At 40.0% G+C, this 20,078-nt stretch overlaps 1 protein-coding gene across 2 annotated transcripts in view; it reads right to left on the reverse strand.

The window, feature by feature from the left end:
* Window positions 1-1,942: 1,942 nt before the first annotated feature.
* The window catches only part of TDO2 (tryptophan 2,3-dioxygenase), a 229,866-nt gene continuing 211,730 nt past the window's right edge, over window positions 1,943-20,078 (reverse strand). For both annotated transcript variants that reach the window (XM_078776977.1, XM_078776978.1), the window contains 2 exons: window positions 3,532-3,622; window positions 1,943-3,163 (listed from right to left, as the gene is read on the reverse strand). In XM_078776977.1, the coding sequence (XP_078633103.1) occupies window positions 2,854-3,163; window positions 3,532-3,622 (401 nt within the window). In that variant the 3' untranslated portion in view covers window positions 1,943-2,853. The remainder of the gene's footprint in view (window positions 3,164-3,531; window positions 3,623-20,078) is intronic.

Consider the following 20,078-nt stretch of genomic DNA (forward strand, 5'->3'; position numbering starts at 1 on the left):
AGCCCAGGGCCAAACATTCCGTAAACTGGGTATCTATTTGCCTGCTCCTGTCTTCTCCCACGGCCAGTTATATGTGGCATGTTCAAGAGCACGGTCGTTCAAAGATGTGTATATCAAGGTTGATAATACGAGTACGCAGGGAGTCGTCAGAGGCTTGACTATTACCCCAAACATTGTTTATCCAGAAGTTTTAAAATAATTTCAACCTCTGATACTGCGTTCATTGTATTATATTCCTACTGCTCTGCCTTGACATTGACGCTTAAGCCTAGGTCACACATAGGCGGATTTGTCGGCGACTACTGGCGACTGAAAAAATCGCCACCACCCGCCGACAATCGTAATGAAACCGTAATGGACGGTCTTCTGTAGTCGTGGTTATCCTCCCCAGGTCGCCTGCAGTCGGCAAGAGCCGCAAAGGGGCAAAATAATTTTTAAAATGTTTAAAAACGGCGCGCTCAGTCGCAATCGGAAAAAATCCGCCATGCTGTCGCGATGGAACCGCCATGCTGTCGTCGGTATCCGTAATAAGACCGTAAAGCGGCCGCAACCCAGTCGCTCATAGTCTTCCGCAATCGCCCCACCAGCTAGCACGGCAGAGATGCGAATGCCATACGGCCTTCCTGCGGCATCTTCCCGACTACGGGCCGACACTGTTGCGGCTGCATATCGACTACAGAAGAACTGCCACGTCTCCCCTGCGGCTATGGGAGACTGACGACGACAGCAGTAGGACTAGTGGTGGCCGAGTTACGGCCATTGGCGACAGAGATACGACTGCCTGGCGACTGCATTACGACATACCACGATTCCATGGCAAGACAGGATGGTGTGAGGGTCTCCGTGGAGTGAGGTCCTGTGGTGCCGACAAGGATATGGCTTTATTGTTTGGACTTGGGACTTTTGGGAACTTTATTTTTGGGACTTTGGTCCTTTGGAAACTTTATTTATGGGACTTGGGACCAGTGGAAATAATTTGTTGGACTTTATTTCCATTCTCTTTCCCTGCAGAAAAGTTTGATTATTACATTACAATGATACATCTTTATTAACTTTCTTATTGTACATCAAACATCTTTATGCTTCATGTCATACATCATTGAAATGAATAAAGTGAAATGTAAAATAGAGAAATAAAGATTTAAAAAGTTGTGTGAATCGTCTCCAATCGCCGGCGGTCTTATTGCAGTCTTGCGGACGTCGGAGTAAACCGCCACCCGGCCCCAATGCAGTCGCCGCGATCCGCCATCGGTCGTAATCTAGCCGCCAGACTGTCGCCACGCTGCCGCCGTGCACCCGCAATGCAGTCGTCGTCGATCTTCAACAGTCGCCATCCCACTCGGGGCGTCGTCGCAATGCAGTCGCAATGTGGCCGCCTGCAGACGCCATACTGCCGCCTGACCATATTTGACCACCCGAAATCGCCAGTAGTCGCCGAAAAATCTTGATCGCCGGCAGTCGCCAGTAGTCGCCAAAATATCCGCCTATGTGTGACCTAGGCATTACCAATGCGCCAGTATGGGGCTAATTCCAGTCTATTTACTAAGCCGTTCATTTTTTAAAAGTCTATGGTTCTACTGCTGTTCCTTTCCATTGACACATACCACTGCGCCAGTGTGGCCAGAGTGGTGGTGCTATGCCGATTCCTATTACGAATCCATTCATTTTTCAAAAGTATATCGTAGCGTTGTCATTTAAGTAGATTGCAATAAATACGTTGTTCATATACGCACTCTTCATTCTCATCTTTCTTCCTAACTCTTACTCGGACAAGCAAATCCCCTATGCCATCCATAATGGTACACTCTATCCATACACCACATCCTCCCTTCCGTGGATGTTCCACGGGTTTCGGCTAGTACAGTTATATTTGTACACAAATCCATTCCATGAAATCTACATGTTGCAAACAATAGAAACTTGAACAATTTGAACGATGCCCTCCGTTGCTAATAAATGTTTATTCTTGAATGATCTTTCAGCGTTTTTGGCACGTGTACATATGCTCGTTTGTTTTAATTTCAACATTTCGATCACTTTATAATTGCTTTTCTCAAGCATCACACACATAACATGGCAGAAAATTCCTCTCCTCCGATCCTTTCACATCCCTTTTGCTTTATGTCACCTCATCCCACTCCACCGAGCGTCCCCACAATTCTTCTTTCCTTACTTTTATCCAATATCGTCCCTCCATTCTTTTCCTTTTCTGAAATGTATTTTTCTCGATAAACAACCCTCATCCACCAAGTACCCCTCCACGTGCTTAATATGGAGATGGTTTCTAAATACCAACTCCCCTATGTCTTAGCTAACGTACCCCAGATAATTTGCTGTGTCCTTTTCCTTTCTAAAGGTATTTTAATGATGAACAATCACGCTGGCAGTTTTATTTTCTTATGATGCAAACACGGAGGTACCATTTTATGATTTTTTAAAAACAATGCTTTAAGCAATTTATAAGTTGTGTGTAATTTCGTTTCATCCTGTAATTTGCCTGTTTTTATTGGTATAATCCTGGAAAACGAAATAATTAGCGAAATTTTGGCACTTTGGAAACAGGACCAGCATCTTACAACATTGCGCTTTATATGATCATTAAAGCAGCATTTGTGGGGGAGGTTGAGAGGGTTAGTATTTCAATATAAGAGCAAGAAGCTAATGCTTTCCTTCAGGTCTTCGGTGACATGAAATTGGAATCATAAAAATTGTAGGTCATTACCCATATGTTTCCACGAATCTGTTAAAGATCTGGAAGGAATCTGGGAAATGATTCATCATCAGGATGTCATCAGCAGCACATTTTGTAATCACATTTACATAAGACATATACTGTAGGTTAATGTTCCAAACCTATGGATCTCCTTTTTTGACACCAATCTTTTGACCCGCTCCCTCTCCTGCCGAGCAGTTTGTTAATTCGATGTGCACATGTTCTGGGATAACCTGAGGCAAACACTTTGCTCGCCTGGAGTCTCCACAACTCAGGATGAGAGAATCTAATGCAGTGTCGCTCTCATCAGCGCTGCTGCAGTAGCAGCTGTCACAGCACTCTGCCTTTGCAAGCGAACGCTGCACGATGGGCGGTAGCCGTGGGATCCAGGTTCGTGGCACCAAGAAATTCGCCAGATTGAAGAGGTCGACAAAGACCTTGTAGCGATCGCTGCACACCACAAATCAAGGAATGGTTGACGGGAAATACAAAAACAGTACAATGACGTCAAAACATGGTGCTGTCAATCATCATCATACATAATCTCACTATTTGGTTCCTGGAGGTTTCTTCGACTGCGAGCATGTGATGTTCTTGCAGACCTCAAATGCATTTGGTTTGGGACACCGTCGATTTCTTTTAAAACATTAGGACATCGTTTTGGCAACGTAATAATGAAAATCGTGGAATGTCACCGCCTCAAAAAAGTCACCCCACAATAACAGGTGTATGACTAATAATGGGAATTTACAATCATCGATGGTGTACCCAGATCACCTTGAAACGGTTTTAATTCCCTCGTTAATTGGGAGCCCTACCTGACGGTCGAACGAAGATACTGGTAGCCTGATGAGCCGCCAGTGCCAGACTTGCATCCAATCATCCTCTGCACCATGCAAGCATGGGTATCTGTAGAACACGTGTCGGTGTAAGAAAAACCATCTCTAAATCGAAGCACTTTAGCAGATGATGTGTCAAACGTTGCTTACAAAAAGTAAAACAGCACGCGAGCCATCATCATTCATAAACTCAGAAGAGCGATGCTCAGCGATGCTCTTCCCTATCATTTATAATTGGGATAATCCAATACTGGAACATGGAAAAGGGAAAACGTTGATTAAAGTTGACCTAAACCTTTAAATGATAATAAATTAAAAAGCTAAACTAGAAAGCATCTGAAAAGGCAAACCCATCAACATCCGTTTGTATTCAGACATCTTCTTCTTCCGTATGCTCAAAATAACGAAAACAGTTAAAAAAAAAATACAAAATTAAAATTGATGATTTTATTAATTAATCTTTTTAAAAAACGTAAAAATATATTCAGGTTGTAGGTTTTAATTGGTGAATCAATTCTGTGACCCAATATGCAAATTCTTGAAATTTTAGGTGAATCGGGTGAAAATTGGTGATTCTACACAACCTTGATCTTTGACCTTTGGACCTAAAAAAAAAACAATCGGCTTCTAGCTTTTGATTGGTGAAATAATTATGTGACCCAATATGCAAATTCTAAAACTTGCAGGTCAATTGGATGAAAATTGACGATTTTATGTGATGCTGACCTTTGACTTTTTGACCAAATTATTAATTTGCCTTCTCCATCTATATAAATAAAACACAGTTTATGTGTGTGTGTGTGTCTGTGTGTGTATGTGTGTATGTTACCGATAGACTCCTAAACGGACAGGCTCACGTGATTTGGCATAGACATGGCCATTGAGCCTGGGAAGGACATGGCCTACCTAAAAATATTTGACGAGATCCATATTTTTTATTCATATTTACCTCAGGGCATTTCAGCGAGGAACATGATACACGGAATCTCAGCCGGTGCCAGAGCAGCTCGCTGATTCACTCAGAGCGATCACGTGATGTTCCATCCTCGCTGCCAGACCACTGAACGGAAAATATATAGAATGACCATTGCCATTCACACCACACAGGTGGAGATGCAGCTACCGGGCGCCATCTTGGTTGGCACTCGATGCTGGGCGATGGTGATTTTCGTCACGCGTTTGCACGTAATTCAGAGCAAAAAGCGATTGCGTTTTTCACCTTTTGTGCGATCGTGTTTTGTGTCGATTTTTGTCGATTTTGTGCGATATGAATTAAACGTCTTTGCAACAGCTGTGAAACGTCTTTCCACAACCCTTCCTTAACTGATTGGAGCAGTTTATTGCCGCACAAAATGGCATTTTAACAGTTGTCTGGCTTTTAAAATCTGGGACACGTTCAAAACAAACGAGACCCGCGAAGCGAGTTGGTCGAGTCGTGCTAACCAAGATGGCGACACGGCGGCTACACTTTTCACGGAGTATGAGCGTTCTATATATTTTCAATTGAGTGCGCCAGACTCGCTCACGTACTTGATTTGTGGCATAGACATGGCCATTGGGCCTTCACCGTGTAATTTGTGCGAGGCTTTTGCCCGAGTGAGCTCGAGTCGAGAGGGCGAATGTACGGGTTGAGAATGTACGGGTCTCCCTTCCCCCGCCCGGCAACGCCAGTACTGGAGGGCGTCACAGGATCGGTGAGTCTCCAAATCCGCTTGTTGCTGTTGTTGCGAAGATGCAGGATGATGTCGCGATTGTTGTGCTGCTCTCCTCCCATGAGAACTGCAATGTCATTGTTGACTGGCCCTCCCCTTCCTCCCCTTCCCTCTCCCCCCTCTCCCTCCCCTTCCCCTCCATCCTCCCCTCCCCCTACCCTTCCTCCTCCACCCTACCCCCTCCTCCTCCCTTTCCCCCTCCACCTCCCCCTCCCTTTCCCCCCTCCCCCTTCCCCTCCCCTTCCCCCTCCCCTTCCCCTCCACCCTACCCTCTCCCATTCCCCCTCCCCTCCCCCTCCACTCCTCCTCCATTTCCCCCCTACCCCTTCCTCTCCCCCCTCCCCCTCCCTTTCCCCCTCCCCCTCCCCCCTCTCCCTCGTTCCCCTCCCCTTCCCCCTCCACTCCCCCACCCAGCAATGCCGGGTACTTCTGCTAGTATTCTCATAATAAAGCTTTGTTAAAATTTTTATGACAAAGCTCAAATGGTAAAAAAGTTACGTTATGTTCTGATCCTCTAAATGACCTAATCTAACATGTTATATCATGCATGTTCTGATTCTTTCAATGACCTGATCTAACATGTTATAATATCATGCATGTTCTGATCCTTTCAATGACCTGATCTAACATATTGGAAAAGTAATAATAATTGGCAATAATAAAAAGTATAACAACATGCCCACCACCCCTGCCGCTCCCATAGTGAGCAGGTGTACTAGTGTCATAAAGGACACAAACAACAGGCACAAATAACTATAGTAACGTGTTCGATAGAGTAACATAGACACTGCATCAACAGAGGTAAACTTCCACAATTAATTTTTTATACAGCCTTTTTAATTTTTATTTTATTTAAAAAATCTTTATTTTATTTCAATTTAATTACATGCATGAACACTGTGGAACGCAATTGTTCTTATTTTTCCATTTAAACGTCGTTTTTAAAAATTGATTAATGATTTTTGGACTGAAGTTTTATGGGGCTGAAACGTATCTCATTAATTTACATGTTAGAAACTGCTCGACAATTGCGATTTCGGCATTCGCGGAGGCTTACAGGAACGTTACTCCCATGGATGGTGAGGTTTTACTGTATATATGTGAGCCATTTGCTCATCCCTTAAATGAGCCCATCATATGGACTGTCACCAAATGGATTGTGTCACATGCATACAACATGTAGATCTATAAGTACAGTGCATTCAGAAAGTATTCAGACCCCTTCACTTTTTTCACATTTTGTTATGTTGCAGCCTCATGCTAAAATCGTTAAAATTCATTTTTCCCTCATCATTCTACACTCAATACCCCATAATGACAAGGAGAAAACAGGATTTTAGAAAGTTTTGCAAATTTATTAAAAAGAAAAAACTGAACTATCACATTGACATAAGTATTCAGACCCTTTGCTATGACAGTTGAAATTTAGCTCAGGTGCCTTACATTTCTCTTGATCATCTTTGAGACGTTTCTACACCTTGATTGGAGTCCACCTGTGGTAAATTCAATTGATTGGACCTGATTTGGAAAGGCACACACCTGTCTATATAAGGCCTCACAGCTGACAATCCATATCAGAGCAAAAACCAAGCCATGAAGTCGAAGGAACTGTCGACAGAGCTCAGAGACAGGATTGTGTCGATGCACAGATTTGGGGAAGCCTACAAAAAAATCTCTGCTGCATTGAAGGTTCCCAAGAGCACAGTGGCCTCCATAATTCTTAAATGGAAGAAGTTTGGAACAACCAGGACTCTTCCTAGAGCTGGCCGCCCGGCCAAACTGAGCAATCGGGGGAGAAGGGCCCTGGTAGGAGAGGTGACCAAGGACCCGATGGTCACTCTGGCTGAGCTCCAGAGATCCTGTGTGGAGATGGGAGAAACTTCCATAAGGACAACCATCACTGCAACACGACAACGATCTGGGCTTTATGGCAGAGTGGCCAGACGGAAGCCAAACAGTGCAATCTTGGTTTCATCAGACCACAGAATCTTGTTTCTCACAATCTGAGAGTCCTTTAGGTGCTTTTTTTGCAAACTCCAAGCGGGCTTTCATGTGTCTTTCACTGAGGAGAGGCTTCCGTTCAGAAAACGAATGTTGCAGGCAGAGGGTGTTGCAAAATAAATGATACTTTTTCCCCCAAGATTGTATTGACCACATGTTGCAAAATAAATGATACTTTTTCCCCCCAGATTGTATTGGCCACTTGTTGCAAAATAAATGATACTTTTTCCCCCCAGATTGTATTGGCCACTTGTTGAAAAATAAATACTTTTCCCCTCCAGATTGTATTGACCACATGTTGCAAAATAAATACTTTTCCCCCCCAGATTGTATTGACCACATGTTGCAAAATAAATGATACTTTTTAACCCCCAGATTGTATTGGCCACTTGTTGCAAAATAAATGATACTTTTTAACCCCCAGATTGTATTGACCACCTGTTGCAAAATAAATGATACTTTTCCCCCCCAGATTGTATTGACCACTTGTTGCAAAATAAATGATACTTTTTAACCCCCAGATTGTATTGGCCACTTGTTGCAAAATAAATGATACTTTTTCCCCAAGATTGTACTGACCACTTGTTGCAAAATAAATGATACTTTTTAACCCCCAAATTGTATTGACCACATGTTGCAAAATAAATGATACTTTTTAACCCCGAGATTGTATTGACCACCTGTTGCAAAATAAATGATACTTTTTAACCCCAGATTGTATTGACCACATGTTGCAAAATAAATGATACTTTTCCCCCCAAGATTGTATTGACCACATGTTGCAAAATAAATGATACTTTTCCCCCCCAGATTGTATTGGCCACATGTTGCAAAATAAATGATACTTTTTAACCCCAGATTGTATTGATCACATGTTGCAAAATAAATGATACTTTTTCCCCCCAGATTGTATTGACCACATGTTGCAAAATAAATGATACTTTTTCCCCCAAGATTGTATTGACCACATGTTGCAAAATAAATGATACTTTTTCCCCCCAGATTGTATTGACCACATGTTGCAAAATAAATGACACCTTTTCCCCCCAGATTGTATTGACCACATGTTGCAAAATAAATGATACTTTTTCCCCCCAGATTGTATTGACCACCTGTTGCAAAATAAATGATACTTTTTAACCCCCAGATTGCATTGACCACATGTTGCAAAATAAATGATACTTTTTAACCCCCAGATTGTATTGACGACTTGTTGCAAAATAAATGATACTTTTTCACCCCAGATTGTATTGACCACATGTTGCAAAATAAATGATACTTTTTCCCCCCAGATTGTATTGACCACATGTTGCAAAATAAATGACACCTTTTCCCCCCAGATTGTATTGACCACATGTTGCAAAATAAATGATACTTTTTCCCCCCAGATTGTATTGACCACCTGTTGCAAAATAAATGATACTTTTTAACCCCCAGATTGCATTGACCACATGTTGCAAAATAAATGATACTTTTTAACCCCCAGATTGTATTGACGACTTGTTGCAAAATAAATGATACTTTTTCCCCCCAGATTGCATTGACCACATGTTGCAAAATAAATGATACTTTTTAACCCCCAGATTGTATTGATGACTTGTTGCAAAATAAATGATACTTTTTAACCCCCAGATTGTATTGACCACATGTTGCAAAATAAATGATACTTTTTAACCCCCAGATTGTATTGGCCACTTGTTGCAAAATAAATGATACTTTTTAACCCCCAGATTGTATTGACCACATGTTGCAAAATAAATGATACTTTTTAACCCCCAGATTGTATTGACCACCTGTTGCAAAATAAATGATACTTTTTCCCCCCAGATTGTATTGGCCACTTGTTGCAAAATAAATGATACTTTTTAACCCCCAGATTGTATTGACCACATGTTGCAAAATAAATGATACTTTTTCCCCCCAGATTGTATTGGCCACATGGTGCAAAATAAATGATACTTTTTCCCCCCAGATTGTATTGACCACATGTTGCAAAATAAATGATACTTTTCTCCCCAGATTGTATTGGCCACTTGTTGAAAAATAAATACTTTTCCCCTCCAGATTGTATTGACCACATGTTGCAAAATAAATGATACTTTTTAACCCCCAGATTGTATTGGCCACTTGTTGAAAAATAAATACTTTTCCCCCCCAGATTGTATTGGCCACATGTTGCAAAATAAATGATACTTTTTAACCCCCAGATTGTATTGACCACATGTTGCAAAATAAATGATACTTTTTAACCCCCAGATTGTATTGGCCACTTGTTGCAAAATAAATGATACTTTTTAACCCCCAGATTGTATTGACCACATGTTGCAAAATAAATGATACTTTTTAACCCCCAGATTGTATTGACCACCTGTTGCAAAATAAATGATACTTTTTCCCCCCAGATTGTATTGGCCACTTGTTGCAAAATAAATGATACTTTTTAACCCCCAGATTGTATTGACCACATGTTGCAAAATAAATGATACTTTTTAACCCCCAGATTGTATTGACCACCTGTTGCAAAATAAATGATACTTTTTAACCCCAGATTGTATTGACCACATGTTGCAAAATAAATGATACTTTTCCCCCCAAGATTGTATTGACCACATGTTGCAAAATAAATGATACTTTTCCCCCCCAGATTGTATTGGCCACATGTTGCAAAATAAATGATACTTTTTAACCCCCAGATTGTATTGATCACATGTTGCAAAATAAATGATACTTTTTAACCCCAGATTGTATTGATCACATGTTGCAAAATAAATGATACTTTTTCCCCCCAGATTGTATTGACCACATGTTGCAAAATAAATGATACTTTTTCCCCCAAGATTGTATTGACCACATGTTGCAAAATAAATGATACTTTTTCCCCCCAGATTGTATTGACCACCTGTTGCAAAATAAATGATACTTTTTAACCCCCAGATTGCATTGACCACATGTTGCAAAATAAATGATACTTTTTAACCCCCAGATTGTATTGACGACTTGTTGCAAAATAAATGATACTTTTTCCCCCCAGATTGCATTGACCACATGTTGCAAAATAAATGATACTTTTTAACCCCCAGATTGTATTGACGACTTGTTGCAAAATAAATGATACTTTTTAACCCCCAGATTGTATTGACCACATGTTGCAAAATAAATGATACTTTTTAACCCCCAGATTGTATTGGCCACTTGTTGCAAAATAAATGATACTTTTTAACCCCCAGATTGTATTGACCACATGTTGCAAAATAAATGATACTTTTTAACCCCCAGATTGTATTGACCACCTGTTGCAAAATAAATGATACTTTTTCCCCCCAGATTGTATTGGCCACTTGTTGCAAAATAAATGATACTTTTTAACCCCCAGATTGTATTGACCACATGTTGCAAAATAAATGATACTTTTTCCCCCCAGATTGTATTGGCCACATGGTGCAAAATAAATGATACTTTTTCCCCCCAGATTGTATTGACCACATGTTGCAAAATAAATGATACTTTTCTCCCCAGATTGTATTGGCCACTTGTTGAAAAATAAATACTTTTCCCCTCCAGATTGTATTGACCACATGTTGCAAAATAAATGATACTTTTTAACCCCCAGATTGTATTGGCCACTTGTTGAAAAATAAATACTTTTCCCCCCCAGATTGTATTGGCCACATGTTGCAAAATAAATGATACTTTTTAACCCCCAGATTGTATTGACGACATGTTGCAAAATAAATGATACTTTTTAACCCCCAGATTGTATTGGCCACTTGTTGCAAAATAAATGATACTTTTTAACCCCCAGATTGTATTGACCACATGTTGCAAAATAAATGATACTTTTTAACCCCCAGATTGTATTGACCACCTGTTGCAAAATAAATGATACTTTTTCCCCCCAGATTGTATTGGCCACTTGTTGCAAAATAAATGATACTTTTTAACCCCCAGATTGTATTGACCACATGTTGCAAAATAAATGATACTTTTTCCCCCCAGATTGTATTGGCCACTTGTTGCAAAATAAATGATACTTTTTCCCCCCAGATTGTATTGGCCACTTGTTGCAAAATAAATGATACTTTTTAACCCCCAGATTGTATTGACCACATGTTGCAAAATAAATGATACTTTTTAACCCCCAGATTGTATTGACCACCTGTTGCAAAATAAATGATACTTTTTAACCCCAGATTGTATTGACCACATGTTGCAAAATAAATGATACTTTTCCCCCCCAGATTGTATTGGCCACATGTTGCAAAATAAATGATACTTTTTAACCCCCAGATTGTATTGATCACATGTTGCAAAATAAATGATACTTTTTAACCCCAGATTGTATTGATCACATGTTGCAAAATAAATGATACTTTTTCCCCCCAGATTGTATTGACCACATGTTGCAAAATAAATGATACTTTTTCCCCCAAGATTGTATTGACCACATGTTGCAAAATAAATGACACCTTTTCCCCCCAGATTGTATTGACCACATGTTGCAAAATAAATGATACTTTTTCCCCCCAGATTGTATTGACCACCTGTTGCAAAATAAATGATACTTTTTAACCCCCAGATTGCATTGACCACATGTTGCAAAATAAATGATACTTTTTAACCCCCAGATTGTATTGACGACTTGTTGCAAAATAAATGATACTTTTTCCCCCCAGATTGTATTGACCACATGTTGCAAAATAAATGACAATTTTTCCTCCCCAGATTGTATTGACCACGTGTTGCAAAATAAATGATACTTTTTCCCCCCAGATTGTATTGATCACATGTTGCAAAATAAATGATACTTTTTCCCCCCAGATTGTATTGACCACATGTTGCAAAATAAATGATACTTTTTCCCCCCAGATTGTATTGAACACATGTTGCAAAATAAATGATACTTTTTCCCCCCAGATTGTATTGACCACATGTTGCAAAATAAATGATACTTTTCCCCCCCAGATTGTATTGACCACATGTTGCAAAATAAATGAGACTTTTCCCCCCCAGATTGTATTGACCACATGTTCCAAAATAAATGATACTTTTTCCCTCCAGATTGTATTGACCACATGTTGCAAAATAAATGATACTTTTCCCCTCCAGATTGTATTGACCATATGTTGCAAAATAAATGATACTTTTTCCCCCCAGATTGTATTGGCCACATGTTGCAAAATAAATGATACTTTTTCCCCCCAGATTGTATTGGCCACATGTTGCAAAATAAATGATACTTTTCCCCTCCAGATTGTATTGACCACATGTTGCAAAATAAATGATACTTTTCCCCCCCAGATTGTATTGACCACATGTTGCAAAATAAATGATACTTTTTCCCTCCAGATTGTATTGACCACATGTTGCAAAATAAATGATACTTTTCCCCTCCAGATTGTATTGACCATATGTTGCAAAATAAATGATACTTTTCCCCTCCAGATTGTATTGGCCACATGTTGCAAAATAAATGATACTTTTTAACCCCCAGATTTGTATTGGCCACATGTTGCAAAATAATAATAATAATATGTTATAATATGTTGTGGCATAGACTCGTGCTCGCGGATCCTGATCCGCGGATCCTGAACAGCACGAAGCGGATCCTGATGAAAACTCGTGCTCGCCAACTTGAAAGACTCTGCAATAAAACGGGTCTCACAGTTCACTCCCAAGCCTACAAGGACCACCTACAACACTACAAAGATACCCTCTCCCGCGCCCGCTCCGCCTACTACTCTCAAATTATCCACTCTGGCTCCGGAAACCCAAAAGCACTCTTCTCGACAATAAACAAACTCCTCCGACCCCTGAACACCACCACCCAGTCATTCACAGTAGACAACTGCATCTCCTTCCTCTCTTTCTTCCAACGCAAAATTGACAACATCTACAACAGCTTGACCACCGCCACACCCGCTCCCCCTCCAACCACCTGCCCCCCCTTGTCCTGCCATCCCCTGTCTCGGTTCTCCCCAATCTCCCCTACTGACCTCTCTGAACTCCTCATAGGAATGAAAACTGCCACCTGCACTCTTGACCCCATCCCATCCAGCTTTGTCAAGGCCTCCCTCCCTGCTCTCTCTCCACTTATCATTGCAACAATAAACTCCTCCCTGTCTACAGGCATCGTCCCACCTTCCCTCAAAATTGCTGCTGTTACCCCCATTCTAAAAAAACCTGGTCTAAACCCTGACACCCTAAACAACTTCAGACCCATCTCCAACCTACCCTTTCTGTCAAAAGTTTTGGAACGAGCTGTAGCCACTCAATTCAAACATCATCTCTCTGCCAATAACCTGTATGAAACATTCCAATCCGGATTCCGCTCCAACCACAGTACTGAAACTGCTCTCCTCAAAATCACCAACGACCTTCTCCTCTCCTCTGACGCTGGCAACCTCAACATTCTCGTCCTCCTCGACCTCAGCGCTGCCTTTGACACCATCGATCACACCATCCTCCTCACCCGACTTGAATCCACCTTTAACGTCACCGGCACTGCCCTCTCTTGGATTAAATCATACCTCTCTGACAGACGCCAGTTCATCTCCATCAATAACTGCAAATCCCCCACTGCTCCCCACCCCCAAGGTGTCCCCCAAGGTTCAGTTCTTGGCCCCCTCCTCTTCATCCTTTACCTGTCCCCCCTCGGTCACTTAATCCGCCGTCATGGTCTCCAATTCCACTGCTTCGCCGATGACATCCAGCTTTTCATCTCCACCAAGTCCGTCTCCACCGACACCCACTCTATCCTGACAAACTGCATCACTGAAATAAAATCCTGGCTTCAAATCAACTTCCTCAAGCTTAACTATGATAAATCTGAAATAATCATTATTGGCCCAAAAACGCTCACAAAATCCACCCATAACTTTGCCCTCAACATCGACGGTATCCCAGTATCCACCTCCCCTCAGATCCGGAATCTTGGCGTCATCTTTGACCAAACCCTTTCCTTCGACAAATACACTAAACAGATCACAAAGTCAGCCTTCTTTCACCTGAAAAACATTGCCCGTCTCCGCTCATCCCTCTCCTCCACGGCTGCAGAAACCCTCATCCACGCCTTCATCACCCCCCATCTGGACTACTGCAATAGCCTCCTCTATGGTTCACCCTCAAAAATCACCAATAAACTCCAATACATTCAGAACTCCGCTGCCCGTCTACTCACCCATTCCCGGACCCGTGACCACATCACCCCCGTCCTTTACAAGCTTCACTGGCTCCCCATCCCCCAGAGAATCCAGTACAAAATCCTCCTCTTGACATACAAAGCCCTCAATAACCTGGCCCCATCCTACCTGGCTGACCTCCTCTCCAGACACACTCCCACCCGCAACCTCCGCTCTGCTGGTACCAACCTCCTGACCCCCTCCATCCGGACCAAATTCAGATCCTGGGGGGACAGGGCCTTCTCCATCGCTGCTCCCACCCTCTGGAACTCACTACCTCACACCATCAGAGACTCCTCCTCACTCACCACATTCAAAACATCACTAAAGACCCACCTGTTCAACACTGCATTCAACATTCAACCCACAGCATTTAACCCCTGACTATCTCTTCTCCTTCTCCCTCCTTTTGCTTTAAATATTTCCCTATTGATTCTTGTCTTTTTGCAATTGTTGTTTTCATGTATTGTTATGCATTATGTTTTCCACTCTGTCAAAGCGCCTTTGGGATTCTGGAAAAGCGCTATACAAAATAAATGAATTATTATTATTATTATTATTGTATTGACCACATGTTGCAAAATAAATGATACTTTTTAACCCCCAGATTGTATTGACCACATGTTGCAAAATAAATGATAACTTTTTCCCCCCAGATTGTATTGGCCACTTGTTGCAAAATAAATGATACTTTTTCCCCCCAAGATTGTATTGGCCACATGTTGCAAAATAAATGATACTTTTCCCCCCCAGATTGTATTGACCACATGTTGCAAAATAAATGATACTTTTTAACCCCCAGATTGTATTGACCACATGTTGCAAAATAAATGATACTTTTTCCCCCCTGATTGTATTGGCCAATTGTTGCAAAATAAATGATACTTTTTCCTCCCAGATTGTATTGGCCACATGTTGCAAAATAAATGATACTTTTTCCCCCCAGATTGTATTGACCACATGTTGCAAAATAAATGATACTTTTTAACCCCCAGATTGTATTGACCACATGTTGCAAAATAAATGATACTTTTTCCCCCAAGATTGTATTGGCCACATGTTGCAAAATAAATGATACTTTTTCCCCCAAGATTGTATTGGCCACATGTTGCAAAATAAATGATACTTTTTCCCCCAAGATTGTATTGGCCACATGTTGCAAAATAAATGATACTTTTTCCCCCAAGATTGTATTGGCCACATGGTGCAAAATAAATGATACTTTTTCCCCCCAGATTGTATTGGCCACATGTTGCAAAATAAATGATACTTTTTCCCCCCCAGATTGTATTGGCCACTTGTTGCAAAATAAATGATACTTTTTCCCCCCAGATTGTATTGGCCACATGTTGCAAAATAAATGATACTTTTTCCCCCAAGATTGTATTGGCCACATGTTGCAAAATAAATGATACTTTTTCCCTCCAAGTTTGTATTGGCCACATGTTGCAAAATAAATGATACTTTTTCCCCCAAGATTGTATTGGCCACATGTTGCAAAATAAATGATACTTTTTCCCCCAAGATTGTATTGGCCACATGTTGCAAAATAAATGATACTTTTTCCCCAAGATTGTATTGGCCACATGTTGCAAAATAAATGATACTTTTCCCCCCAAGATTGTATTGACCACATGTTGCAAAATAAATGATACTTTTTCCCCCAAGATTGTATTGGCCACATGTTCCAAAATAAATGATACTTTTTCCCCCCAGATTGTATTGGCCACATGTTGCAAAATAAATGATACTTTTTCCCCCAAGATTGTATTGGCCACATGTTGCAAAATAAATGATACTTTTTCCCTCCAAGTTTGTATTGGCCACATGTTGCAAAATAAATGATACTTTTTCCCCCAAGATTGTATTGGCCACATGTTGCAAAATAAATGATACTTTTTCCCCCAAGATTGTATTGGCCACATGTTGCAAAATAAATGATACTTTTTCCCCAAGATTGTATTGGCCACATGTTGCAAAATAAATGATACTTTTCCCCCCAAGATTGTATTGACCACATGTTGCAAAATAAATGATACTTTTTCCCCCAAGATTGTATTGGCCACATGTTCCAAAATAAATGATACTTTTCCCCCCCAGATTGTATTGACCACATTTTGCAAAATAAATGATACTTTTTCCCCCAAGATTGTATTGACCACATGTTGCAAAATAAATGATACTTTTTCCCCCAAGATTGTATTGGCCACATGTTGCAAAATAAATGATACTTTTTCCCCCAAGATTGTATTGGCCACATGTTGCAAAATAAATGATACTTTTTCCCCCTAGATTGTATTGGCCACATGTTGCAAAATAAATGATACTTTTTCCCCAAGATTGTATTGGCCACATGTTGCAAAATAAATGATACTTTTTCCCCCCAGATTGTATTGACCACATGTTGCAAAATAAATGATACTTTTTCCCCCCAGATTGTATTGACCACATGTTGCAAAATAAATGATACTTTTTCCCCCAAGATTGTATTGGCCACATGTTGCAAAATAAATGATACTTTTTCCCCCAAGATTGTATTGGCCACATGTTGCAAAATAAATGATACTTTTTCCCCCAAGATTGTATTGGCCACATGTTGCAAAATAAATGATACTTTTTCCCCCCAAGATTGTATTGGCCACATGTTGCAAAATAAATGATACTTTTTCCCCCAAGATTGTATTGACCACATGTTGCAAAATAAATGATACTTTTTCCCCCCAGATTGTACTGACCACATGTTGCAAAATAAATGATACTTTTTCCCCCAAGATTGTATTGACCACATGTTGCAAAATAAATGATACTTTTTCCCCCCAGATTGTACTGACCACATGTTGCAAAATAAATGATACTTTTTCCCCCAAGATTGTATTGGCCACATGTTGCAAAATAAATGATACTTTTTCCCCCAAGATTGTATTGGCCACATGTTGCAAAATAAATGATACTTTTTCCCCCAAGATTGTATTGGCCACATGTTGCAAAATAAATGATACTTTTTCCCCCAAGACTGTATTGGCCACATGTTGCAAAATAAATGATACTTTTTCCCCAAGATTGTATTGGCCACATGTTGCAAAATAAATGATACTTTTTCCCCAAGATTGTATTGGCCACATGTTGCAAAATAAATGATACTTTTCCCCCCAAGATTGTATTGACCACATGTTGCAAAATAAATGATACTTTTTCCCCCAAGATTGTATTGGCCACATGTTCCAAAATAAATGATACTTTTCCCCCCCAGATTGTATTGACCACATTTTGCAAAATAAATGATACTTTTTCCCCCAAGATTGTATTGACCACATGTTGCAAAATAAATGATACTTTTTCCCCCAAGATTGTATTGGCCACATGTTGCAAAATAAATGATACTTTTTCCCCCAAGATTGTATTGGCCACATGTTGCAAAATAAATGATACTTTTCCCCCCCAGATTGTATTGACCACATTTTGCAAAATAAATGATACTTTTTCCCCCTAGATTGTATTGGCCACATGTTGCAAAATAAATGATACTTTTTCCCCAAGATTGTATTGGCCACATGTTGCAAAATAAATGATACTTTTTCCCCCCAGATTGTATTGACCACATGTTGCAAAATAAATGATACTTTTTCCCCCCAGATTGTATTGACCACATGTTGCAAAATAAATGATACTTTTTCCCCCAAGATTGTATTGGCCACATGTTGCAAAATAAATGATACTTTTTCCCCCAAGATTGTATTGGCCACATGTTGCAAAATAAATGATACTTTTTCCCCCAAGATTGTATTGGCCACATGTTGCAAAATAAATGATACTTTTTCCCCCCAAGATTGTATTGGCCACATGTTGCAAAATAAATGATACTTTTTCCCCCAAGATTGTATTGACCACATGTTGCAAAATAAATGATACTTTTTCCCCCCAGATTGTACTGACCACATGTTGCAAAATAAATGATACTTTTTCCCCCAAGATTGTATTGGCCACATGTTGCAAAATAAATGATACTTTTTCCCCCAAGATTGTATTGGCCACATGTTGCAAAATAAATGATACTTTTTCCCCCAAGATTGTATTGGCCACATGTTGCAAAATAAATGATACTTTTTCCCCCAAGACTGTATTGGCCACATGTTGCAAAATAAATGATACTTTTTCCCCCCAGATTGTATTGGCCACATGTTGCAAAATAAATGATACTTTTTCCCCCCAGATTGTATTGACCACATGTTGCAAAATAAATGATACTTTTTCCCCCAAGATTGTATTGGCCACATGTTGCAAAATAAATGATACTTTTTCCCCCAAGATTGTATTGGCCACATGTTGCAAAATAAATGATACTTTTTCCCCCCAGATTGTATTGACCACATGTTGCAAAATAAATGATACTTTTTCCCCCTAGATTGTATTGGCCACATGTTGCAAAATAAATGATACTTTTTCCCCCTAGATTGTATTGGCCACATGTTGCAAAATAAATGATACTTTTTCCCCCAAGATTGTATTGGCCACATGTTGCAAAATAAATGATACTTTTTCCCCCCCAGATTGTATTGATCACATGTTGCAAAATAAATGATACTTTTCCCCCCCAGATTGTATTGATCACATGTTGCAAAATAAATGATACTTTTTCCCCCAAGATTGTATTGGCCACATGTTGCAAAATAAATGATACTTTTTCCCCCCAGATTGTACTGACCACATGTTGCAAAATAAATGATACTTTTTAACCCCCAGATTGTATTGACCACATGTTGCAAAATAAATGATACTTTTTCCCCCTAGATTGTATTGGCCACATGTTGCAAAATAAATGATACTTTTTCCCCCAAGATTGTATTGGCCACATGTTGCAAAATAAATGATACTTTTTCCCCCAAGATTGTATTGGCCACATGTTGCAAAATAAATGATACTTTTCCCCCCCAGATTGTATTGGCCACATGTTGCAAAATAAATGATACTTTTTCCCCCAAGATTGTATTGGCCACATGTTGCAAAATAAATGATACTTTTTCCCCCAAGATTGTATTGGCCACATGTTGCAAAATAAATGATACTTTTTCCCCCCAGATTGTATTGACCACATGTTGCAAAATAAATGATACTTTTTCCCCCAAGATTGTATTGGCCACAAGTTGCAAAATAAATGATACTTTTTCCCCCCAGATTGTACTGACCACATGTTGCAAAATAAATGATACTTTTCCCCCCCAGATTGTATTGGCCACATGTTGCAAAATAAATGATACTTTTTCCCCCAAGATTGTATTGGCCACATGTTGCAAAATAAATGATACTTTTTCCCCCAAGATTGTATTGGCCACATGTTGCAAAATAAATGATACTTTTTCCCCCCAGATTGTACTGACCACATGTTGCAAAATAAATGATACTTTTTAACCCCCAGATTGTATTGACCACATGTTGCAAAATAAATGATACTTTTCCCCCCCAGATTGTATTGGCCACATGTTGCAAAATAAATGATACTTTTTCCCCCAAGATTGTATTGGCCACATGTTGCAAAATAAATGATACTTTTTCCCCCCAGATTGTATTGGCCACATGGTGCAAAATAAATGATACTTTTTCCCCCCAGATTGTATTGGCCACTTGTTGCAAAATAAAT

Source organism: Myxine glutinosa, chromosome 4 (genome assembly GCF_964187855.1).
Source record: "Myxine glutinosa chromosome 4, kmMyxGlut1.1, whole genome shotgun sequence".
Classification (NCBI taxonomy): Eukaryota; Metazoa; Chordata; class Myxini; order Myxiniformes; family Myxinidae; genus Myxine; species Myxine glutinosa.